Consider the following 26,024-nt stretch of genomic DNA (forward strand, 5'->3'; position numbering starts at 1 on the left):
GGTGTGTCTGACCTCACAACAATGGTCAGACACACCTGAATTAATCAGTTTGACTAATAAAGGAGTTGTCTTAAATTCAGGAAGTAGTGGAGCTGCAAGTCTTTTGGGGTATGTCTCCACCAGCTTTGCACATCAGACCGACATTTTTGCCCGTTCTGTACGTCTTTGTTTTACATCCTGATTGTCCTGCTGCACCTAAAAAAAGCCGTGCAGGTTGATTCCCTTTTATCTATCACGTCCACACACTGTTACATATCATCATCACTGCACACACTCGAGGAGTGGACTTGTAATTGGAAGACATCTCGCTCAGACAGATGTGCATTGACACAGGTGAATGATACAGACACGCACACATCTAAGCAATTAGAGGTTAATAGGCAATTTAGCATGACTTTGACTCTAATGCAATAATCCAGAGGTCGTTAGTTATTCTCCCTGTGACTGTGTTTTAATGATACAAGTTGGGGAGTATTAAGAGTCTCATCTCTGCACAATTGCGTGACTCATTTGTGGCCGGCACGTCTTAATGAATGTGTTTCTTCTCTTTTGGCTTCTGCAGGACAGCGAGGCGGCCAGCTGCAAGATGAACAGCCTGGGCAGCAACCACTCCATCCCCAGCACCTCGGTCAGCACGGGCAGCCAGAGCAGCAGCGTGAACAGCATGCAAGAGGTGCTGGACGACAGCTGCTCCGACATGACCATGATGCACCCCCAGGACTACAGCAGCACCCTGGAGTCCTCCCCGCACACAAAGAAGGTAAAGGTCAAGGGTGAAAGAGGAGGAGGAGGAGGGCGCAGAGTTTAAAGAAAGAGCTGGACGACACTTTAAAAAAGTCAACACAGTCACAAACTTCCAAATAAAGTACAGAAACATAACTCTGGAGGCGTACAGGGAAAAGATGTTGGTGTTCAAACAAGTACTTACTTTTTAAAATCTTTATTTACCTAATTTTCTCTTTTTTCTAACAACACAACACAAGTAATCGATTTATTTATGACTTGAGGAAAAGGGCCACCCCTTTTCCTTCATTAATACAGCTTCTTCTTGGTCCTTTTCGAATAAGTATGATCATGCTTTTGTATTTTCTTTCCAAAATTTGTTATTTACATATGAAGGAACAAACTGAAATCACGCCTTATTTAGTTGTACATGTTCAAAATAAATCTAAAAAAACAAACAAAACAGCGTGAGCAGCTCCCAGTGAGGAGTTCAAGTCCCACTTCACCGACATCCCCCGACATATTTCTCATAAGCTCATCTCAGTGTATTTTATGATAGGTGTAATAATCTTTGTTTTGGCTACACATAATACAAATAATAGGGATTAACATACATATAAACAGACAGAGGTATAATGGAGAGTTCGTCACATAAATCCATTAAACAAAGAGAAAGGAAAAACTAACAGAGAGAATGTAAAAAATGTAAAAATCTTAAAATAGAAATCAACATGAAAACGGATCAACTTAAACAGAATTGCACAAAGTAAATAATAGTTAGGATTAATCTGTTGTTTATAAAGATAATCCTCACGGATAAAATTGCAAAGACTAAAACAAATCTCTAACAGCTTTCCTGAAGTGAACAAACGCCAAATATGGAAAAATTAGATGGGAAAGCATGAAACTCTGTAGACTAAAGAAAAAACTGATTTTTTTTGTCGTGTCATAGTTTTTAATAATAGGATTTGACTCTTCCAATGCACATATTGCTTGTACTTTTTAACATTTAGTTTTCTCAGCATATTGTCTTGTTTTTTGACCAACATGAAAGCATGGCACAGTGAAAAATAATTTATTCATACCACACTGTGGGACACGCCTCCTCTCTTTACCCTGATACAAATCAGCATAGACAAAACACAACACGACATGTTTAAAAAAAACTTGCATGACTCCAATAATAATAAGATTTATATCTTATATTATATTTATTTATACATGTTGTTTTTGGATTACTAAACATCTGAACTATAAAAAATTCAGTTTACCTCAGCCACCTGCAGAAAACACAGGATGACAGAGCCTTCATCCACAGGTCGGGAGGTTTCACTGAATAGTTTCAAGGTTCAAGGTTCAAGGTGTCTTCTTTATCCCCAATGGGGCAATTTGTTGTGCAGCCAGCAGAGAGAAAAAGAACCACATCATACATAGAATCAACATGAAAACTCACCAAAACAGTGGACATAATAAATACGGCATGAGAACACGATACAAAATGCAGCATAGAGCACATGATACAATAAAGTAAAAATCAGCATAAAGATAAAAAGAGGAGCTTGTTAAAAGACTCACGTGATAATGTTTAAAAGACTAGTAACAGTGGGAATAAAGGAGTTCTTGTATCTGTTAGTCTTACAATCTACGGCCAGATGGAAGCAGCGTGAATTCTGGGTGCAGGGGGTGACTGGGGTCATCCAGAATCGACCGGGCTTCCTTAATGGCTCTGTGTTTATGTAAGGATGGCAAGTTATTTACTGTATGGTAGCCCCAGCAATCTTGCTACACTCTTTTACAATGCAGTGCAGACGGTTTTTGTTTTTTAAAGTTAAAAACCCCATACATGTACCAACAGATAAAAGAAAAGGTAAGAACAGTAGGCAAGTTTGATGAATATGTAAATGATGTGAAACATGTGCTGTGGGCTTCACAACCACTCGACCCAACACTTAATCTGCCCATCCAGTTTCAGTGATTTCCATTCAAGCTTTTTTTTAAAGAGAGGCCTCTCTGATATGGAGATAACTAAACATCTCATAACTTTTTTATTTTTTATTTTGTCCCAGTGATTGTCCTCTTTCCACGAATCCACTTCCTTAACAGAGTCCATAACAGACAGCGAGCATAATCAACAAAATGCCATGTTACAGTCTGAGTACAGTCACTGCGGTAATAACTGCACTCCAGAAATGAAAAGGGCACATGGCTCAGTGCAAACATCCTCTGGGTTTCTCTCACTGTTTTCAAGAGTATTCTTCTTAATCTCCTCCTCCCTTTTTCCTCCCTTCCTCCCTCCCTCCCGAAACCATGGAAACCATCGACACAGTGTTCGCTGTTTGGCAGATTGCTTTAAGTTCATCACCGACACTGTTCACACTTCAAGAACAAAGGCTGTGTACACATGTCGACACACACACACACACACAAATTCCCCCTCTCTTGCAGCTTTTGTCATCCTGCACACACACTTAATTCAACACACACACACACACACATGAACACACACAGGTCATCACAAAGCCAACACAAAATCTCACATGACTTAAAAACTCTGAAGAGAGGCCTGTCACCGCTCTGTCATTCTCTTTCTTCATCTGCTCTTTGTGTTTTGACGGAGCATGAATAAGGACGTCGCTTCACACAAACAGGCAGCCGCTGAACTGAGAACAAATAAAAGTGACACTTTTTTTTTTTCTTCACATGCTGATGATGATGATGATGTAGATCCCCCCCCCCCATCAGCCTCACATAAATCAAGAGTTTTGGTCCCAGGGCTCCTGAAAGTGTTCGTTCAGTATTTATTTAATTAAAGGAGGAGGAGGAGGAGGAGGTGTTGAGTGTTGTTGACATTTACTCATGTTGTGCAGGGTTACAGTTGACACAGTTTCAGTAAAAAGCTGAATATTCCTTTTGATATTTAGATGTTATGTGATTAAAATCAATGGGGGATTTTGTTATTTAAAGAGTTTTAATACAGTCGCACCTTTTGAGTGGGTTAAAAAAAAGAAAGAAAGAAAACACACATACACTTTTCGCCTTCAGTTTTACACCTTGTTCACTTCAGTGACATTTGTTTTGGTGCAAAGAAAAAAAACGATCTGCGACTTTTGTTTATTTTTCTCACTTTTCTTCCGCTTTTTTCCCCCCCCCCACACAGCAGGACCATCAGTACAACTGGGACGATGGGATCCACAGGGACCACCGGCCCGAGCTGAGGCCGGCCTCCTCCGACAAGAGCAGCCAGGCCCAGAACTACAAGAACCAGGGCCGCTTCGCCACCATAAAGTCGGCCTCTCTGGTACGTTTACACACTAACTAACAAACAAACGCTCTTCCCTCCCTTTTTATTGTTTGTTTGTTTTTAGATCGTAACACATTTGACAAAAAAAAATGGACGAAAAAACAAAAAAACAAGCTCTTGTAGAGGCTGACATCTTTCTCCGAGTGTTATGTTTACGCCGCGGCAGCAGCAGCAGCAGCAGCGTGTGAGTGAGTGTTACTCCCTGTCAATCACGGTGAAGGACGCTGAGTGTGATGTAATGTCTCCTCCGCCCGTGGTGTGGGTTCACCTCAGGTTTTTTTTTTTTTTCTTTATGAGCAGAGCTTTTGCCTCTTTATTCTTTATCTCTTTCTTTTGCTCTCCATCTTTCCTTTACTTCCTCCTCCTCCTCCTCCTCCTCTCCACTCCGTCCATCCTTACCCTCCTCTCCTCTCTTCAGCTCTTTGTCACAGCTCTCTACCCATCTCCATTTCTCCACTATCGTTCCCTCGATTCACCTCGCTCCTTTTGTTTTCCCCTCTTCCACCTTTACACCTCACGTTACCACTCTCCGTCCGCCGCCTCCTCCTCCTCCTCCTCCTCCTCCTCCTCCTCCTCCTCCTCCTCCTCCTCCTTTATTTCTCCCTCTCCTGCACTTGATAATACATCATTCTCAGATCTGACTCAATATTCTTGAGTTGAAGGGGGTGGATTTCTCTCTCTCTCTCTTTCCTTTTCTTTCCCTCTCTGTATCTCTCTCTCTCTCTCTCTCTCCCTCCCTGTCTGTTGTCATGGAAACCGGCTCTAGTAACTAGTAAGTAGTTGTGGTGTTGAGTGTGCACGTGTATGTGGTGTGTATGTGTGTGTGTGTGTGTTTACCCATCCATGACCCAGTGGTTTTAATTGTGAGTCCCTTCTGCTGCTGTCAGGTCTTAAACCCGACATGAGACAACATGAAAAGGAAGATGTGTGTGTGTGTGTCTGTGTGTGTGTGTTTGTTGTGTCCTTGACCAGTACATGAACCACGGATGGATCAAGGCTGTGTGTGTGTGACTGTGTGTGTACTGTATAAGTCTGTTGACCAGCCATGTCTCTCGTCTCTATTCACACACAAACACCACTGGAGATTTTGTGTGTGTCTTTGTTAATCTAAACACAGTCGTAATCCCTCATGACTCGCAGTCTCGTACACATTGATGGGATTTGTACGAGTCCATCTGGAATTAGTGCACATCCAGTTGTTCAACACATCAAAGTTTTGTGGGGTTGAAATTAGGAACGTGGCAAAAAAAACGGAGGCCATGAAATTTCAAATCAGCCCTGAAACATCGATATGATTCTTTATTTTCCCATGTTATCTCATTGCGTCAACATAACTAACCTTTTTTACTTTGTGACCCTTTAAAATGAATTAACTCGTGGAACCTCATTAGTTGTTGTGTCTTCTATTTGTAACCAAACAGAGATTATCCTCTTAGTTTAAAGGAGATATTCTGCCCCTTTTCCACAAATTAAAATAGTTCCCACGTATCTTAAAGACATATCTGTGACATGCTTTGGTCAAAATACCCCAAGGATCAAACATCACAGCTCTTTTCATCCTCTCAAAACAGCCCTCTTCAGAACGGCTGGTTTCAGTGCCGGTCCCAAATTAATGACGTCATTGTCAGACAACTGAGGGAACAGCTCGTAAAACCACATGGATTTCAACCCAGGGAGACTGCAAATTACAGATTTTTTTTTGTCACTTCTCACATTTTGGGGCCAGAAGGCAAGACAAACACCCAGATATATATGTAGCTTCCAAAAAGTGATATTTCCCGAATATGTCCCCTTTAACATGAACGATTCTGACCTGAAAAAGTGTTAAGTCAACTGTTTGCTCGCCTCTTATAATGATTTGTCCTTATTTTTGACATATTGTCCCATGTTTATTCATATACTGTAAGTAGCTCAGACTAGCCCCAGCCCAGTAAAGTCGTCATCTCTCTTTCTCTCTCGAGCAGCAGCTACACAAAACTTCATAAGAGGAATGAGACACGATGACTTCATTCTGGTCTAGGTCTACCTCTCCCTCTCTTTACACAGCACGGGGAGTTTATTCTGGTTTCAGACACACACATCATCAGTCGTGTTTATCAGAGAGCAGCATTCTCAAGTTTTCTCACAGAAGATAAAGACATTTGTATCCTGTTTGTCCTCTACTTGAAAAGGAAAAGAGAAATTCTCCCCCTCTCCCTCTCCCTCTCCCTCATTCACTCTTTCGTTTCCTGTCATCCATCTGTTCAAGAGTCACTTTCACATCACAGAGACATTGTCAGCAGCATCACGCCGCCACACCACAGTCCTAACTCCTCCATTCTGCTTTAAAAAATAAAAAAAACTGCTCCGGCTCTCTGAGAGTTGCAGTGGATTAAAGTCAAACTCACACTCACACACACACACACATACACATACACACACACTGCAGCTCAGTGTAACTGAGGCGGTCTGTGTTGAAAAGTGGCGGCATCGCGTTAAAAAACCCCCACAGTATCTCTTGTCGTGTGATACAGCCGGTCCTGCCCGCCGCCACCGGCAGCGCTGAAAGAGATGACATCATCTTTTTCTGCCGAGTACAGACGTCCTCAGATTGGCCTCGGCTCGCTGAGACTGGAATAAGCAGGTAGACAAAGAAAAGAGAGGAGAGAGGAGAGAGGGGGAGAGAGGGAGGAGGAGGAGAAGAATCGCCGGTCCAGATGGTGAGAGGTGATGGATCGCTGGAGAAAGAAGAAGGGAGAGGAGTGAGACGGAGAACAGGAAAAGAGAGATGATGAACAAGAAAAGGGGGAAATTTGAATAAAAAAAGACATAAGAAAAACGAGTGAGAGTAAGAAATTTCCTCATACATATCCTGAAGACAAAGAGAAGGAACTGAAGGTGAAATTCAACAAGATTATTAAAGGGGTGAATGAAACGATAGGAGATATCAGATATCAAAGGACGGATAGAAGAGAAGGACAGATAAGCAAACGGGTGAGACAAAAAGAGCAGAGGTTGATTGAAATCTGGATTGACAAAGAAGGACAAGGACTTTGAGAGGCACAAAAAAAAAGAAAAAGATGGTGATAGTCTGTCTTCACCACCCAGAGGTGACACGAAGAAGCAGAGAGTCTGATCTGATGTAATGTCGGGGAACAAGAAGAGAGAAAGTAAAGGGGCTGACACTGAAGTGAAGAGAAGAGAAGAGAAGAGAAGAGAAGAGAAGAGAAGAGAAGAGAAGAGAAGAGAAGAGAAGAGAAGAGAAGGACAGATTTATAAAAGAGAGAGAGAGAGAACAGGATGAAGACTTATCAGGGGAGATGTAAGACGAAGAAGAAGAAGGATGAGGAGGGAGGGAGGGAAACGGTGAATAAAGAGGTGGATGCAAAGCGAGAAAAAGGAGAATGAGTGTGACACACAAAGCAGCGAGTGAGTGAGTGAGTGAGTTAGAGAGGAGGGGAGAGGAGGGGAGGGCCGGGGTTATTATAGGTCAGATGAAGTAACTGACTGAAGTCGGGGTGAGAGACGTCGTCGTCGCAGTCGTCGTTGTAAAATATTTCCCCTAATCTCATTCGCCGCTCGTCTCTCGTCTCTCGTCTCTCGTCTCTCGTCTCGTGCTCCTCTGCTGCAGCAGCAGCAGAGGAGGAGGAAGGTTAAGAGACGAACTGTGGGTGAATGTGAGAGGTTGTGGTTGAAAACCAGAGGCTGCGGCTGCATCTGCGTCCCCGTCGAGGCCCAGCAGATACACGAGCCCCTCTCCCCACACACACACACACACACACACACACACACATTTGTGCATCTACAGGAAAACAGGACAATAAACGAGGGGTCTGCGGAGACTTCTTCTTGCTTCCCCTCTCTCTCTCTCTCTCTTCGGCCAGATGACTTCACCACATGTCGCTGCCTATAGGTCTTCACAGTGCAGACGTTTCTGCTTTTTCCCCCCTGGTTGTATTTGACAAAAAGCCAGTTCAGGCTCCAAAACATTGTTACTTTATCTGAGCGCAGTGAGGAAGAACACGTGTGTTGAGTGAGTCAAGTCAAAGAGCTGCTACTATATATTTGATTTCTATATGTGTTTAGCCCACTTTTAAAGCTCTTTATGATAAAGTAGTGCACAAAAGTAGCTAAACTTTACCTGAATTGGGTCACTAATAAAGGAAAAAGTAAGTCCTGAGTGTTAATTGGCTCCAGTTTCCAAGGTTAGGCACAGCAGTTTGGTAAAAATTATATAAATATATAATAAAATAGTCTCAAAGTGAAGATAAATTTACTTTAAACTTCCATGTGGCACCATTTTCATTGCTCTACTGTACATTTGAAGTTATTTAGGCATCAAGTTGACACACCTCCATCCTTCTTAGGTAAATACATACACATAGTTATAAATCTGTATCATTAAATATCTTACCTTTATCACCTGTTTTAGCACTTTTTTTCTTTGGAAGGTCGATAATTTCCCCCAAAATCTGTAGAAGACCATTGCTGTCTGATAATGTTCCTCCTCCTCCTGCATATTTGTTTGTTTTAAATCAATAATCAGTCACGTCAAACACCAACAGCAGCAGCAGCACACACAACATTTGGTAACCCTTTAATTTAGAGGCCACTAATTATGTGATAATGCCAAGAAATAACGGTCAGTTTCATAGTTTCATAGTAATGTCACATTTTCCATATAGGTGAAAGATTACACATGCTTTTCATGCTTTTTGGGAAAGGCCAGAATTGTTCTCTTTATTCCTGGGTTATTTCTACACAATCGTTATTTCTTGGCGATATTTCTCGACATTACTATGAAATCGACCGTTATTTCTCGGCTCTAGACTTTATGACGCAATGACTTGTTATTTCTTGGCTATTTTCACGTAATTAGTGGCCCGTAAACTAAAGGGGTTACCCAACATTTCAGTTTATCTCAGACGGACCTCCTTCACCGTTCGATTGCAGAATAAGCAGAGTGAGTGAGTTCAGCTGCTGAATTCCCACTGATCTCACTGGTACATTCACCTTTAGCCTGCATGTGCCCCCTCCCTCCCTCCTCCTCCTCTGAGCCCCCCCACCCCACCACCACCACCCCTCCGCTCCCTGAATATGATCTCCTTCTCCAGTCCCTGAGCCTTGTGTGAAAGAGGCCGTCACATGACGTGACTTGGCCCTTTGTGGCGGCGGCAGCGGAGCAAGTGACCAGGATTGGGGAGCTGCTATTACAGTAGGGGTATTGATTCAGCACAGATTAAAGGGGTGGAGGGGTAAGGGAGGGGGGGGGGGGGTCAACCTGCCATCTATATCCACGCCAACACTCCCCCTCCCTCCCTCCCTCCCTCCCTCCCTCACCCGTTCCTCCCTCTAGATACTCTTAACTTTACTTTTCATTATTTCATTTTTTAACTCTCTCCCTGTCACTCTCCATCTGCTGAGTCTCCCCCTCCTCCCTCATCTCTCTGACTTGCCTCTCGCTAACCCACCTCCCCACCTCCTCCCCACCCTTCTCCAACTTCTCTCACTCCTTCTCAATGAGGTATTCATGTGACCCACCTGCTGTCCGCCGCTTAAGCGTTAGCCCAACTAAAGAGCCGCTCTGTGCTCTTGTTGGCCCGCAGACTTGGCCTGCCTCATTCATAGTTCACACGCCTGCTGCCTGCCTCCGCGGCCGCTGCGTGCCCAGGGCGCGAACCAAAGGAGATAGCTGAGGGGGGCAGGGGGTGGGGGTCCCTCTTCCAGTAAGTCGCGGGGTCTCGGGGGGTGGCGGCACCAACCGGAGCTCAGACAGGGTCCTGTCGGGCGTAGGATGCTGCACAAGGTTCCTGGATGCTGGTGCACTTGGCTAAAGTCGCCATCATGTTTGGCCTGAGGAGTTCAGGTGGAAGTTATGAGAAGATGCGGAGCGAGTATTACCTCGACGTGGAGAACCCCTTCTGCCCGCAGGTTGGTGTGTCAGCTGCAGGGTTAGGGTTAAAAAAAAAAAAAAAAAGAAGGAACTAACAGGAGACGCTTAAATGTGGTCTGTCGTTAAATATTTGGTTGTTGTTTTTTTTTTTACATTTTCCTGTGTAGTTTTTTTTATTTCTTAATTTCTCCATTTGATCTGAACGTATTTCCAATCCTGTTTGGTTTCCTGATCGATGCAGTGAGGATGTATGTGCGATGTTGAGATGAAAGAGCTTTTGTTGGGGATGGAGGGAGCAACTTCATCTGTCTTTATTTAATTCTTACGTCCTTTAATCACTGGTTGAAAATGTTCGGCTTTTAAAATTGCAGATCTGTAACACTTGAATTCTTTTCCAGCTCGTCTTTGAAAAGATAAGATGTTGTTTCATATTTACAGAAGACGGGTGTAGAGGTTAAGTGTTGCAGCTTGGATGCATCCAGTGTTTCAAAACCCTTTTCATCTCTTTCAGTTTGTTAAATACAATGTTTGTTTTTTGTTTTCACATCCCCAAAACTACTTCTTCTTCTTCTCCGCAGGTGACCAAGCAGATCCACGAGCATGAGCAGGAGAGCGAGCTGCGGGAGCAGATGTCGGGCTACAAGCGGATGCGGCGGCAGCATCAGAAGCAGCTGATCGCCCTGGAGAACAAGCTGAAGGCCGAGATGGACGAGCACCGGCTCAAGCTGCAGAAGGAGGTGGAGACGCAGGCCAACAACGCCTACATCGAGCTGGAGAAGCTGGCCAAACGCCACGCCGTGCATTCAGAGAAGGAGGTGGGATTTGTTGAGTTGGAGGGGTCGTCTTTGTAGGACATGAGTGGAAAGCATCGGTACAGTACAGTAACCCCCCCTAAGTTATTTCACAGATGATCACAGCGGCCTACATGTACGGCATGCAACAGTTGGCTGAGGGATAAGGTTTTGTTTTGGGAAAAAAAAAAAAAACCAGGGGAGAACACGATGTGGAAGTTATTTTTAATCGTGTGGTCAGGGGAGGAAAAGTTGAATCCAGCTCAGAAATGTTATTGTTTGAAACCACGAAGCTCCGACCTCAGACTGACGCACGCTGAGGAGGAGGAGGAGGAGGAGAAGTTAAAGTTAAAGTCAAGACTTGACACACTGCTGCCACCCAATGATACATGAGCTGAAACACAAGGGGCAGAAGTGGGTCACAGAATGTCACGCTCTGAAAAACAAGCTGCTGCGTATCTCTGTGATTAGCACACACACACACACACACACACACACACATGCAGCATTTGTGTCGCACCAGCCGGCGAGATAGTGTATCTATCTATCTGTACATGAAGACCAGACATGTGCCTCTCGTACAGCGACAGCAACATAAACACACAATGTCACGTGTCAGATGTGACGAGAGGACACGGCATCATAGTTTACATCGACAGGGGTCGCTGTAGTATAGACGGTGAATCAATGAAAGAGAATAAGAGCTACAAATAATAATAATATTATAATAATAACTTTCTTTGGACATTCATCGTTAGATTTGTTTCCTGGTTAATCATTTCTTAATGTTTTTGAAAGTCTTCAAATGCAGTTCCCAGCCAATCAATCAATTTTGTATTGGATTTTTTTGTGTTTTTGTTAAATAAAACTGAGATGTGGCAGGCAATAAATGTGCAAAACAACAAAAAGAAAAGAAAAAACAGATATAATAGAAGAGCAAAAAGAAAAGATGACAACAATAGTAGAACTGCAGATGGAGATGCTGTTAACAATAATACAAATGATAAATCAGCACTTAAGCAGAGCTACTTCCATGTCCATATGTGAACAAACAAAAGTATGACACCTAAACAGGTCAGTATTTGAGAGAAAAAAAAAAAAAATAATTAAGTAAAATAAGATTTTATGAAGTATAAATCCTCTCACTGCACAGACTGTTTTAGTTTTTTTTTTTTTTTGCTTAGGACAACAGGAAAAAGCTCGCACACTGATCAAAAATGGGAATGTCCACTAGAGAGGTTGACTGATGTAAAACATATTTAATTGACTGGTCCATCAAAAATAATAGAAAAGTGCAACCATGGTGATGAAATAGAAATAAGAAAACAAAAGCAACTAAGACCAAAACGTTTCGGCCTACAACACAGCCATCTTCAGTCTGCTTCAGTCTGTTTTTGTTTTTTTTTGCTTGAAATGATGAATTGATTTTAGAGGCGGCTCTCGCTCCCTCCTGTAGTGTCAGTTCAAGTTAGTATGTGACCAGAGTTCAACTCAACTCTTGTGCTAACATCTCCTGTCTCCGTTCCCCCGTCAGATGAAGACGGCGTTGGCGGATGAGAAGAAGTTCCAGCAGCAGATCGTGGCCCAGCAGAAGAAGGAGCTGACCACGTTTCTGGATAATCAAAAGAAGCAGTACAAACTCTGCAAGGAGAAGATAAAGGAGGTGTGCCATGCCGCCATGTTTGTTGTTTTTCCCTTTTCTCCTCCTCAGGCGAAGCTCCTTTGTACGCCTCTCCTGTGTGTGTGCTTGTGTGAGAGTTTGTGTGTGAGAGAGTGACACGCGGTCCTGTGTGCTGTTTACTGTTGAATCAGCCCTCCTCCACACAAACATGCACATTCAAGTACCTCCAAAGTGAGTCTTATTGGAAGTTGCGTTGAGTCACCCAGCAGGCAGCCTACACGCTTATGTACCTACACATGTGAACATACAGTACACACACACACAAATGAAGGGAAAAAACACACAAATCTCACATACACACAGTTAGGGATGTCACTATTATAGATTTTCTTGGTACGATTATTGTCAGAGAAATAATCATGGTATTACGATTATCTCGATTATTATGCATCAATGAATTTCACAACACTATGAATGTGTAAAATCAAATATAGTCATTAATTGTCATCTATATCAATGTTTACGTTTATTTTAATCATTTTGTTCACCATACAAATGACACGCTAACATTTAAATTCCTACCAATTCAGTCTTACTTTAGATAAATGGACCAGTATCTGAGCATTCACCTTTACTTTGGCGCACATCTGCTGATATGGTTCCAACATAATCTTTTTCGGAAAGTGACGGTATTTACTGTAGGAATCTTTACGATCAACTTATTGTGGCGTTTAATACCGCGATTAATTGCAAAAATAAGTAATTGTGACATCCCTACGCACAGTGTAGTGTATGCAGCGTTTACTGTATGTGCCTCCTCCTCCTCCTCCACAACCTTGAAAACTCCAGAGTCCAGAGAATATCCAGTACTCCTGTGGGCCGGGGGAAGTGTATTGAAAGTGTGTGTGATGATACTCTGTGTTTTTCAGTTACAAGATAAGTGACCAAAATTAGGTCAGCGCAGTTAAAAGAAAGCGTCGCTGGCAGGGAGAGATATTTCCCACCAACTGAGGGGCTATAACGGAATTAGACACCACTGAGAGCGGGGATCAGACTCGTGTGTTAAGTGCATTAGCTCGAGTTGTAGATTACCTTTAAAGCCCATGAAAGAGAATGAGCACTCTGAAAAACTGAGGAGGGGAAGGAGGAGGGAGGGAGCGATAGATTTGGCTGGAAATGATCTTTTTCTTCTCTTCTCTCCTCCCTCCTCCTGGCTCTTGAAAGTTAGCTGCAGTTCAAGACAGAACAGGTCAGATAGAGTTTGTGTGCATGAGCTGCAAACGTTCAACGATGTGGAGTCTTTCTTCGACAGGACAGTGTGTAAAACAAACTGTTACTGGTTTTAGACTAATCTCTCAAACTGGACCGCTCACACAGCCCTCACTGCTCATGATGTATCCGCTCATCCCAGATTTATATGGACACATAAAGCTGAAACAGCACATACAGTACAGGTGCATCTCTATACATTAGAATATCATGGAAAAGTTTATTTATGTCAGTAATTCAATTCAAGATTCAAGATTCAAGATGTTTATTGTCACACAGATGTACAAGTACATGCATTGTGAAAAAACGTAGATTGGGGGGTGCTCCACAATACACATAAATAAAAAGAGTGAATAAATAACAATACTAAAACCTAAAATCTAAAAGGTTTAAAAAAAAGTTTAAAGAATCCAGATCAAAAAGTGAAACTAATACAACATATAGATCTGCAGATACACGCAGAATGAAACATTTCATGTCTGAATTTATTTGTTTTCTTTTAATTGTAATGATTATGGCTCTCAAAAAATGTGAATATTACAAAAGACTATTTTAAAAATATGGAAATGTTGGCCTTCTGGAAAGTATGTCCATCTATAATATGCACGCAATACTTAGTTGACTTGAACTACTTGAAATCGACTTTTTCATGATATTCTAATTTATTGAGATGCACCTGTACATCAACCACCAGAAATGTCAAAATGTACCAATCACAGTTCAAGTTTACTTTATTTGTCACATGTAATTAAAGTGAAATTATTGCGTACCTTTGGTATGCCTAACATAAATAGAGATACAAGAATATAAAAAGAAGAATAAGGGAAGAATGAATGAAGTGTCCATCCTTTGACCTCCTGTCTGTCTGTCTGCCTTCAGGAGATGAACGAGGACCACAGCACACCCAAGAAGGAGAAGCAGGAGCGTCTGTCCAAGCACAAGGAGAACATGCAGCACTCCCAGGCCGAGGAGGAGGCGCACCTCCTGTCCCAGCAGAGGGTCTACTACGACAGGAACAGCCGCGCCTTCAAGCGCAAGGTCATGATCAAGAGACACGACGTGGAGCAGGAACAGATCCGAGAGGTGTGTGGAGGACGTCGTGCATCCATTATATTGTTACACACACAACACACGTGTCATTTAATAAGTCATTCATTAGTTAGGAATTTAATTAGGACTTTGGTTGTTTAATTAACCACCAAACCAAGTCTGTGTTGTTATTGTCGGTGTAAACAAGCAAAAATGTTTTTCCCGGCACTCAGCAACGTGCGTCCAAAATAACAAACGCCATTGTTCTGTAGATCTGTGAGGTGTTTCCTATTAACTCTAAGGAGATTATTGCAGAGAAAAGCGAGGCAGCAATGTCGTAATCTGAAAAGCTTGTTGTTGCAAATCTGGAGGAAGTTTTTTCGAAGTTCCAAAATCTCACTGTGGGAAAGTAACACACAACCTCATGGTTTTTAATTCACTTCAAATGTATTTATATATCATACCATAGTTCAAAGTGCTTAACATAGAGATACAGTAGGACAACATTAAAAAGTAAACAGCAATAGATACTAAGACACACAGAAATTCATACACACAAAGACATTTAAGAATATGCACAGCTAAACAAAAAAGTCTTAAGGAGCACAACGTTTCTGAGATCATGTGGTAGATTATTCCACTCTTTAGGTGCATTAGCTGAAGGCCGTGTTACGGAAGAGATCTCTACTTTTAGATGATGGTGGCTTGTAATCAAATCAAATCAAATCAAATCAAAGTTTATTTACTATATAGCACTTTACAGCATCTAAAATGATGATCCAAGTGCTTTACATAAAATAAAAACTAAAACTTATGAGCACGGCAAGAATAAGACAAAAATCAAGACAATTTATCTTTTATTGACATTCAGAATCAGACATTCACATCCAGTGCATCATCTTACATCTGCTGTCTGTCCTAAATGCCAAAATAATATTTTGGTTTATATCCGAGTAATGGGAAGAGAAACAAACCACAATAACAACGACAACAGAAGTAAATAAAACACTATGTAGTACCAGTAGGGAGGGAGTGATCCTTTTCATACACCATAGTCATTGGTTTGTGAAAATAAAATCAGGCCTATGGGCCGTGGCATACAGTATTTGACCCAGTTTTCTCAGTGTGAAGCGAATTTATCCAATTTGTGATTAACAAATGCTGTTATCTTCTCCATTTTATAAATGTCCGTTGTGATGTTCATCCATGTATGTATGAATGAATGAATGAATGAATGAATTTATATGCAGCAATTAAGGTGCCCAGCCAATAAGGGCTTACAAGCCACATTTCATATTTAGACAACAAACAAAATCATCAGAATATAGACAAAACAAAAACCACATGGAATTCACATAAATAATTCACTTTTTCTTAGTGTCCAGGCACTTATTATGAAAGTAGCTATAGTAAAGATTTTTTTTCTGAAGAACCATTCCAACTTTACCTCATCAGCTCAAAACAACTCAGGCTGCACATTTTGCATTTTCTGAAACAAAAGCTGCCTGTAATTAGAGGTGGGCTCTCCTGTTAAAACCATTTCCTGGTAACACTCTTTTTACAGGCCACCAGCAAGATATTTATTAAATGTTTATTTCTTTTTTGGCCATTCCTGAGGTATGTGTCTGAAAAACATGGTCTTACTCTAAAGGGGTATTTCATATTTGAAGATATCCACTAGAGCAGTGGTTCTTAAACTTTTTTTACATCAAGGACCCCACAAATTAGACCACAGACCCCCATTGGACAAAATTTTGAAGCAAACACCAGAAATACACAAATATTTGTTCTGAGATTGAATAAGGTTCCTTTTTTAGTCAATGTCTGTTCAAATTATGGCCAACGGCGTAAATTTTTGGAAACATTGTGGAGAAATTTCTGGGAAAAAGTGGTAAGATTTCTTTTAAAAAAAATTTAAAAAATAAAGTTTCTAGAAAAAAGTGGGGGGGAAAGTGGTAATAGTTCTAAAATAAATAGATAAAAAGAATCCCCCCCCCCCCCAAAAAAATAATAGTAATAAAGAAAAAAGTGGTAAAATTTCAAGAAAAAGTTGGGGACCCCCTTGAATCCTCTCAAGGACCCAGAGAACCATTGCTGTAGGGCATTGTTGATCAAAAATTGAGACAATTTACACATTAAACGATAATAAAACTCAAAGTTAAAAGCCATTCTGAATAAAAAATACAACCAAACAATGATAATCAATCAATATCGGCTACTGAAATTCATCCATTCCTTTCCCCTCTCTGTCCTCCAAGGAGCTGAACAAGAAGAAGACCCAGAAGGAGATGGAGCACGCCATGCTGATCCGCCACGACGAGTCCACGCAGGAACTAGAGCAGCGGCAGCTGAAGACGCTGCAGAAGCTGCGGATGGACCTGATCCGCCTGCAGCACCAGACGGAGCTGGAGAACCAGATCGAGTACAACAACCGACGCGAGCGCGAACTCCACCGCAAGCACGTGCTGGAGCTCCGGCAGCAGCCCAAGAACCTCAAAGTGAGTCGACGTGTGTGTGTGTGATGTGTTGAGTGACAGTAAGAAAACCTGAACTCTTAAAAAACGCTTTTGTTTCTGGATTCATTTTTAAAAATCTTTCTTGTGTCTTTTTGAAAAAAAAAAAAAAAGAGGAATCGGATCTCACCTCGAAGATGGCGCAAGCCGAGAGTAACATCTCTCCGGTTTTGTGTAGTTTTTGATAATGCAGTGATGCAACGTGGATGTAACAAATTAATTTGGAAAGAATGGTGAAAGAACATACAAAACGTGTCATCTCTGAATGTCATTTCATTTTAATTTGCTTTTGAGGATAACACTGACTAGAAACTGTGCCTTTTTTTTTTTTTGCCCCCTTTGGCGATGTAAAAACCTTTAACCTTCAGCTGCCGCACAAATCTGAAGCTTTAAAATACCAGATAGAGAGTAGAACAGCAGTAGATTTTAAAATGTCTTGTCTGCGTTATTATGCCTGTTATGGATTATGGAGATATAATCTGTACACATCTATCAACTTTGAAGCGTCTGGACTCGGTCAATCATTTTATTAATGGTGCTAAATATGATCCTCACCATTGTGTTCTCTATTAGAAAGTTTGTTGGCCCTCTCTTAATAATAATAATAACAACTTTATATAGCATCTTTAAAAACACAAGTTTTCAAAGTGCTTCACAAAACAATACAGAAGAGACAAGTTACAAATGCCATAAAAGAGGTGGACCGCCGATACAGCAACAGGCAATACAAGAACCCAACAACACATGGAGACCAGGAGGACTCAAATTAGAGTGCAGGATGCATTTAAAAATAAATAAAATGGGGGGTATACATGAGAAAAACAAAAAAAATGAGATACAATAAGATAAGAAAAGATGGGATAAAGAAGTTAAAACCAAAGGAAGTGTAAAATGAAACAAAGTATCATCTGAGTAAAACGGTGAGATAAAATAGATCATACTGTAGGATGACATCACATCAAAGCAAGTCTGTAAAAGTGGGTTTTAAGAAGTAATTTAAAAGCCGACACCGAGTCTGTATGCGTCTTGAAGAAAGAGGCGTTGGCTTTTATATCTTTTTAAGGCCCCTCTAGGCAGACGACCACCGTGTCTTGTACATTTATTGGAGTGGAACTACATGACCCACTCATCTGATATGCTGCTACTCAAAGTTCGACAAGTTTGTACAAATATTGGTAAAACTGCCTTTTTCTTATGATGCCCCCAGCTCATGGAGACACACTCCAACACATCCTGAAATTGGACGACCTTAATCTCAGATTGCTGTGTTTCTAATTGTAAATGTTTTAGATGATATTTCTTTTCTTCTTTATTGTTTTGTTTGTAATCATTGTTAGTGTTTTTAATGTGCTGGTTAACTCGATGGCATTGAAAACGAGGGAAACCTCAATGTCCTTCGAGAATAAATAAAGGTTGATGCAGGGCTCCAGTCTGCCCCTAAATGGCAGACTGGGCAGTGCAAGTAAATTTTTCATCTTCTTGCACATGTGCAACCAGTTAATGTGCCGGGTTTTTCTTTTAACGCTGGTGAAACGTTGAAAGGGCGACTCAGAGTATCTGGTACCTGTCATGACAGAGGTGTCAGCAGGCCAATGTGTGTGAGGATCATGAATGAAAAGGAAGTCGATTTACGGTCTTCGCCCTAAAATTTTCTGTTTGCGCTCCTAAAATCTTAAGTTAGGAGGCCACTATGCTCTAAAAAAAGTTCTTCTGGAGCCCTGTTAATGGAATAATAATAATAAAACCTGATCGACTCTGTCCTGACTCTGCAGGCCCTGGAGCTGCAGATCAAGAAGCAGTTCCAGGACACGTGCAAGGTGCAGACGAAGCAGTACAAGGCGCTGCGCCACCACCAGATGGAGGTCACGCCCAAGTCCGAGCACAAGACGGTGCTGAAGGCGCTGAAGGACGAGCAGACGCGTAAGCTGGCCATCCTGGCCGAGCAGTACGAGCAGAGCATCAACGAGATGATGGCCTCACAGGCGGTGAGTAGAGACACGATGATGATGATTAGGGGTGTGCCAAAAAATCAATTCACATAAGAATCGCAATTCTCACTTAATACGATTCAGAATCGATATCGATAAAAAAATAAATTAAAAAAATGAAACAAATCTGCTGGCTGTCGGCCTCCATTTCCTTAGAATTTAAAAGGCAGCATGTTTAACTGCACTATTTATTTTTAATAAAGAGGCACTTTTAATTTTGTTACTTAAGCAATATGTGATGTTGGTTTCATGCAACAGTTTCAACAATTCTATGTAAGCATGGACAAATGTTTAAAACTCAATAAATGTGAAAAAGACACTTTAGTTAGTCATTCTGTCTTGCAAAGCAGACTGGAGTAGATCATGAGGATCCTTTGCACACCGATAGACTGAAGCAGACAGATCATTATGAATCAAATCGTTTTGAATCGAAAATCGATTTTGAATCGAATCGTAGCCCCAAAAATCAGAATCGAATCTAATCGTGAGATAGTAAAAGATTCCCATCCCTAATGATGATGATGATGAAGCCTTTTTCTCTTTCACCTGTTGCTGATGCTCGTTGTGCATTCGTCTAATATTGTTCTCTTCTTCTTTCTCTCTTTCATTTTCCTCCATCCTTTCTGTTCCCTCTTTCTCCTCTCTGTGTGTCTTATCCATGTTCTCCCTCTTTCTCTCCCTCTCTCCCCCTCCGTTGCGGTCCGTCCACGGTCGGCGGTGTCAGCTGCGTCTGGACGAGGCCCAGGAAGCCGAGTGCCAGGCCCTGAGGCAGCAGCTGCAGCAGGAGATGGAGCTGCTCAATGCCTACCAAAGCAAGATCAAGATGCAGACCGAGGCGCAGCACGAGCGCGAGCAGCAGAAGCTGGAGCAGAAGGTGTCGCTGCGCCGGGCTCACCTGGAACAAAAGGTGTGGTGGCCGCGCAAACGCATCTCTTTTAGAAAAAAAAAATATATATATGATGCTGCCGATGCGTTTAGAGGCGCCACCATAATTCAAAGAACAGCATGTGGACGTCATTATACGTGTTTGTATGATTCCTCACCTCTGATCCACCTCTACAACAATAATAACACTAATAAAAATAACTTCATTTATACAGTTTTAAAAACACAAGTTTACAAAGTGCTCGACAAAAACAACATATAAAAGACAAGTCACAAACAAGTGTCATGAAACCATCAGGAACGGACCGCCCAAGGAATACAAACAATTTTGACTTGAGGTGTGTTGAAACAACATTTCATACAAACACCTTAAGGTTGTAAATGACTTCAGACTCCATTAAGAAAGAACAAAATGACTTTCACAACCTCTAACACACACAGAAACCACACTTATTTGTATTACATCCAACAGGAACAACGCTTGCACCACATAGAGGAACGTAAAAAACAAACCAAACCCTTTTAAGGATGTGAGGGTCTGTGGACAAAAACAAACGCGGCGGTAATGAGCTGCAGTGCAAACAGTCGGAGCGATGCCTCGGTGCTTAAGCGAACAGGTCCGGATACACATTTGCATCCACCTCAGCAGGCGGCGCGGCCATGAAAGGCGACCCAGACACACACACACACACACACTCACAGATTTCCCTCCCCACAGGTGGCGATGACAGTGGCATCATGCCTTCCTGCAGGGAGCAACACAACCGTTTCTCTCCCACTCACTGGTAACAGTGGTGAAATCTCTGGATGTGAACTCGCAGCTCTTATTACGACATCTTTGTTGTCTCTTTTATCTGTGACAACACACTTACTAACAAAAAATACAGCTCAGATTATAATCAGAGCTGGTTCTGAACTAGTTTTTAAAAGGGTCCGGTCTCTCTTTTAGATCCGTAATGTCAATTTATCAACAGAAATATTTATTACTTTTACTTTTAGTCATCAATTATGAAGTTGTGGTCGTTCTAGCTGTCAACCAGCTCTCGTACTTATTAATAATTTTGCATATATTTGACATGAGCGTCCCTGAACGCCGCTGCTGCTGCTCCGCTGATGGAGACACCTCCTTAAATGTGAGTGTGTAGGCAACCTGCCATGTATACCAATGACATGTGATCAGATTAGAGCGGCCGAGTGCGAGCACGCCTCCTTCCAGAGTGGCCGACGTCATCTCCACAGTCTAGTAGACAGCACTCCGACAACAAAGAGAGAGGGAGAGACGTTTGAAATGCCGCCCTGATCCAGTTCTGCTGAGCGGCAGAACCGGCTGTGGAGCTGTGTCGCCCTCTCCTGGCCGCCGCCCGGACCTGCAACCGTCACCGTGCGTTTGGGATGATGTCATTGGTTTTGTAGAAGCAGCACTATTGTCCTCCGGTTGGGTTCACGGTCGGGAGTCTGGAGTTTTCTGTGCATGCTCAGTCGCCGGGGCCAGATTGTCGTATTGCACCACGCAGGGCTTTGTCTGCACCTGTGGATGTGCGTGTGTGTGTGTGTGCGTGAGATGAGTTCATGTGTTCGGTTCAGAAAAGATCCAGCAAACGCAAACACAACCTGATTAATAATGGAACTTAACACAGGGCACGACAAAGTTTGTTGCATCCAGCCTCCTCGTGTCTGTAACTGTGATGTAGTGAGAATATATGATGAAAAAACGCAGCTCTGCAACACAAACGCTCCTGGAACAAAGGAAGCCGACGTTACAGTGCGACTGTGTCGATGACGTGTTGGTTCACTGCTGCTGCAGGTTGTAGTCGACTCTGCTGCATCGAGCTGTACAGTATTACACTCTTCTTAACACATCACTCGAATATATATATATATATACCAGCTGCTGACATCGAAGCTTAGATCAGAAAACTGCTTTTAAAGAAAGATGAAGTTACTACAGGTCAGGACGACTCAAACTTTTAACCGTCTGATTAGTAGAAGTTTAATGGTGCGATCTTATTAAACACATGACAACAAGCACATAAAAAAAGATCCACAAAAACAACAATAAACAAGATTCAGGATCCTTTATTGGCATTCACGCTGCGCCAAAAGATGCAGAGCAAAAGGAAAAAGTGAAACAAATAGAGCAGTGAAATATAAAAACAGGGAAAGAGCTCTGTATAAAAACTCAACCCCCTGGTTAGTGGCGCAGGAAGAGAAGCATTAACATGCATCGATACGCTGTATATCAGTGCATCTCAGCCACAACAGCTTCAAATACATGTGGGTGAAACTTAAACGTCTCTGTACCTTAAAATATCTCAATTATTATGGGTTTCTATCATAATAATAATATGAATAATACATTTTATTTAAAAAGCGCCTTTCAAGCCACTCAATGACACTTTACTACAGAGGAGAGCATCAAATAAAATCATCAATAAACAACATCCAAACACAAGAAACATACAATAAACAACATTCAAAACATCAGTAAAATAAAAATGAGCAAATATTAAATGTACGACATTTAAGATATAAGATCATAGCTGCAGTGTTTTCATGTAGGACGTCACAGCAGGAAACTGGACCTGGTCAGGCAGGAATAATCTGATGAATGAATCTGTTTTTGCACATTTTGCCTTTAAAAAGAAGATGACTAGTAAATATAGAGACAAAAAGGATTTTTCTTTTTCTTTTCTTTTTTCAATGAACTTTATTGAAAAGGATTTGAACAGTCGAATGTACAGATTACATCACACAGCTGCTCCATATAATGTCACATTAATCAGAGGAAAATAATACTCAGTATATTAAGTATATGGATAAGGGCAGTATTAACAATATTAAAAATATATATATTATATATAAATTGAAAATGAAAGAGGACCTCTTTTTGATTTGTTGTTTTTTTGATTTGTTGTTTTTCTCTTTTCTACTCTACTAATTTTTCAAGTGTACTGTCAACATTGATGACTAAAATGAATTGAAATATAAATATAGTGTGTTATAATGATAATTATAAGTAAATAAATAAATAAAATGACATGGGGATCAGAAGAAAAGGAAATAAAATAGACATGCATTACTCCTCTTTAAAAAGGATTCTCATATAGTTTTGTAGTTGTGATGCTTTGTTTAGTATCAATTTTGCATTGAAGTCAATGGGACGGGCGAAAACAAAAAGAGCAAAAAAAAGAGAACAATTATTGGAGTTTTTCAAACGTCTACTGCTCAGGCATACTTTCACCTAGAGACTCCATTTAAACTTTAAACAGTAGACACAAGTCTTGTGTATTGGTGTATGAAGCCACGTTTTGATAGGTCATATAGTTTTTGATCAATCCCTGATCAATGACCATGATCATTTTTGGAGAAATTATGAGATTATAATGGGTGTGTATTGCACGGAATGTTCATGTCAGACAGAATGCGTGACATCATCGGTCAGAGTGGGAGAAGTTGTCTGAAGAAATATTATTATATTATTACTTTTACACTTTTATAGTCGACTGAAGAGACAAAAAATGATGTCACACCACCGCTGCTTCACCACGTGTCCTCACTTCCTGTTCCTGTTTTTGAATTTATTTATTCAGGATAGCCCCTTGAGATGAATCATCTCATTTTTCGAGGGGGTCCTTCCACAAAAAGATACAATGATACAATGTCAGGTAAAGAAATAAAAGAAAAACAAATACATTGAAACACATTACAGGACTTACATAGGCTACATACACACACACGCACACACACAAGACAAGGCTCTCCTAACCCCAGCTAATCCACAAACGGCCAGATATCAGAATAATAGTCAACTTGTGATATCTAAGCTTACAAATGGGAAAAAGAAAGAAAGAAAGAAAACAAAAATAATATTATAATAACAAAAATTAAGTAAATAAATAATCAGATAAGAGAATCACACACACAAAAAAGAAAAATATTACAGTTTGCACGAGAGAGAGGAAAGATAAGTAATAGGAAATAATAATTATTATTATTATTGTTTTCCCGCTGCAGATTGAAGAGGAGCTGGTTTCCCTTCAGAAGGAGCGAACCGACCGGATCAAACACCTGCTGGAGCGCCAGGAGCGGGAGACCGACAACTTCGACATGGAGAGCATGCGGCTCGGCTTCGGCAACCTGGGCACCCTGGACTTTCCCAAGGACGACTACAGATGAGTGGCCTGATGACGATGATGATGATGATGATGATGATGATGATGATGACGCCGCCACTTGCTGCTGCTGCTGCTGTCACCGCCGAACCAACGCCGTCGTCGCCGTCGCCGAACTTCCTCTCCTCTCCTTCGACCTGACCTGACAGTGCAGGTGTTCACTGCTGCTGACGCCCACACACACACACACACACACACACACACACACACACACACACACACATAATCAAAACACACACACACACACACACAGCTCAGTTCCTGTGTGTCTTCTGGGCCGGTCAGACGGAGTCGACGGCAGATTTGATTTACGAAACAAACAAACAAACCAACCAACCAACCAACCAACCCCTTCCTAAACTTCCTGTCCCTTCCTCCCCTTTCCTCTCGTGATGTCACAAGATGACACAAAAAAAAGAAAAACATGCTGGATAACTTCCTGTAGTTGTCTTTGTGTTTTTGTAAGACGTACTGATAACATACTGTAGTCACAGTGTTGTTTGTTGTTTCTTGTGCAATGATGACACTTTTGGTTGTGACTAAAAGTGAAAGACGAGACGAGGAGAGAAGGAGGGAGAGAAAAACGAGGGCAGCTCTTCGTCATTCGAGCGTTAACGGCACCACCACCACCACCATCCATTTCTATAGAGGCGTTGTTGAACTTTTTTTACATTCGTTTGTTCGTTTTTTCGGTCTCAAAGCGGCACAAATACATTTTTAAAAATTAAAAAAAAAAAAAGAAAAATCTCGACGCGTTTTTCCTCCGGAGTCGAGCGTCTGCATCGCTCTGATCGACCCGACTCGACCCGACACTGGTCTGGTTTTTTTTTATTCACCAGGACGTTTTTTGAAAAAACCACAATTTGATACTTTGAGAGACAAAGACGATCACGATGTACAGACATAACATACACTTAATAATAATAATAATAATAGTAATGATAATAATAATAATAAATGTGACTCGTTCAGGGGAACTGGGGGTGAATCGTGGTAAATCATGGTACTCGACATGTGTATCGTACTGATTATCTCTGCACTGGCAGCCAATGTGAATAATAAAGATAGTAAAAATAATAATAATAATAATAATGATAATAATGATGATGATACATGTGACACGTGAACTCCAGCTCCCAGCTAGCACAAAGGGCTTCATTGGGGGGAGGGGGGAAGGGAGCAGGGGGACTTGTACTTTGTGTATAGAAGGATTTATGGAGAGCTTTTACTTATTTTCGTATTGTATTTTAACTGTCACTCATATCGAAAAAACAGAATTTTTAAAAGGCGCTTTTTTCCTCCCCCCTCCTCAGATAGTATTTGAGATTCAGTCATCTATCAATGGGATTTTCATTTAATTTTCTTTTTTGTTTCTTTTTGTTTCTTTTGTGGCTTTACACAACTTCTCTCGAGCTGTTGTGTATTTTTCTTATAAACCAGACCAGTATGATGCTTTATTATTATTGCATGCACTTTAATTTTTTTTTTTTTTTTTTTTTTTCCAGGTTAAAACAAAGCATGAAATCTGTCAGAGCTTTTAATTATATTTGTAAATAAAGTGCTCATCACACAAACTTAAGGACGTGTTGTTTTATATATAAATATCCAATGCAAACTCAAACGAACTGGTTTAAAGATTCTGGTTTTCTCATTTAAAAATTTAATTTATTGGTTTATTTGAAATGGGACTCCACATATTAATGAACATACAAAAACAATTATTTGATGTCATCTTTGTGTAAACAAATCGATCAATATTTCCTCGTTTTTACAGGGAAAAATGAGCCGACAGGTTGATAGACTGTCGTACACTGGATCTATACCTCTGTCTCTTCGTTGAGTGGTTTTAATCACACTAGA

At 41.2% G+C, this 26,024-nt stretch overlaps 1 protein-coding gene across 3 annotated transcripts in view; it reads left to right on the plus strand.

The window, feature by feature from the left end:
- taok3a (TAO kinase 3a) overlaps window positions 1-25,739 on the plus strand; it is an 85,731-nt gene extending 59,992 nt beyond the window's left edge. The window contains exons 13-21 of one of the 3 annotated variants that reach the window (XM_085786252.1): window positions 563-760; window positions 3,881-4,021; window positions 10,475-10,711; window positions 12,222-12,350; window positions 14,457-14,660; window positions 16,865-17,104; window positions 18,892-19,104; window positions 19,832-20,014; window positions 24,007-25,739. In XM_085786252.1, the coding sequence (XP_085642378.1) occupies window positions 563-760; window positions 3,881-4,021; window positions 10,475-10,711; window positions 12,222-12,350; window positions 14,457-14,660; window positions 16,865-17,104; window positions 18,892-19,104; window positions 19,832-20,014; window positions 24,007-24,168 (1,707 nt within the window). In that variant the 3' untranslated portion in view covers window positions 24,169-25,739. Of the gene's footprint in view, window positions 1-562; window positions 761-3,880; window positions 4,022-9,714; window positions 9,935-10,474; window positions 10,712-12,221; window positions 12,351-14,456; window positions 14,661-16,864; window positions 17,105-18,891; window positions 19,105-19,831; window positions 20,015-24,006 lie in introns of those variants that run through there. The other 2 variants (XM_085786253.1, XM_085786254.1) reach the window with 2 other exon arrangements.
- The last annotated feature ends 285 nt before the right edge of the window (window positions 25,740-26,024 follow it).

The sequence above is a fragment of the Trachurus japonicus genome, chromosome 9 (assembly GCF_045865225.1).
Source record: "Trachurus japonicus isolate A0001 chromosome 9, Traja_1.0".
NCBI lineage: Eukaryota > Metazoa > Chordata > Actinopteri > Carangiformes > Carangidae > Trachurus > Trachurus japonicus.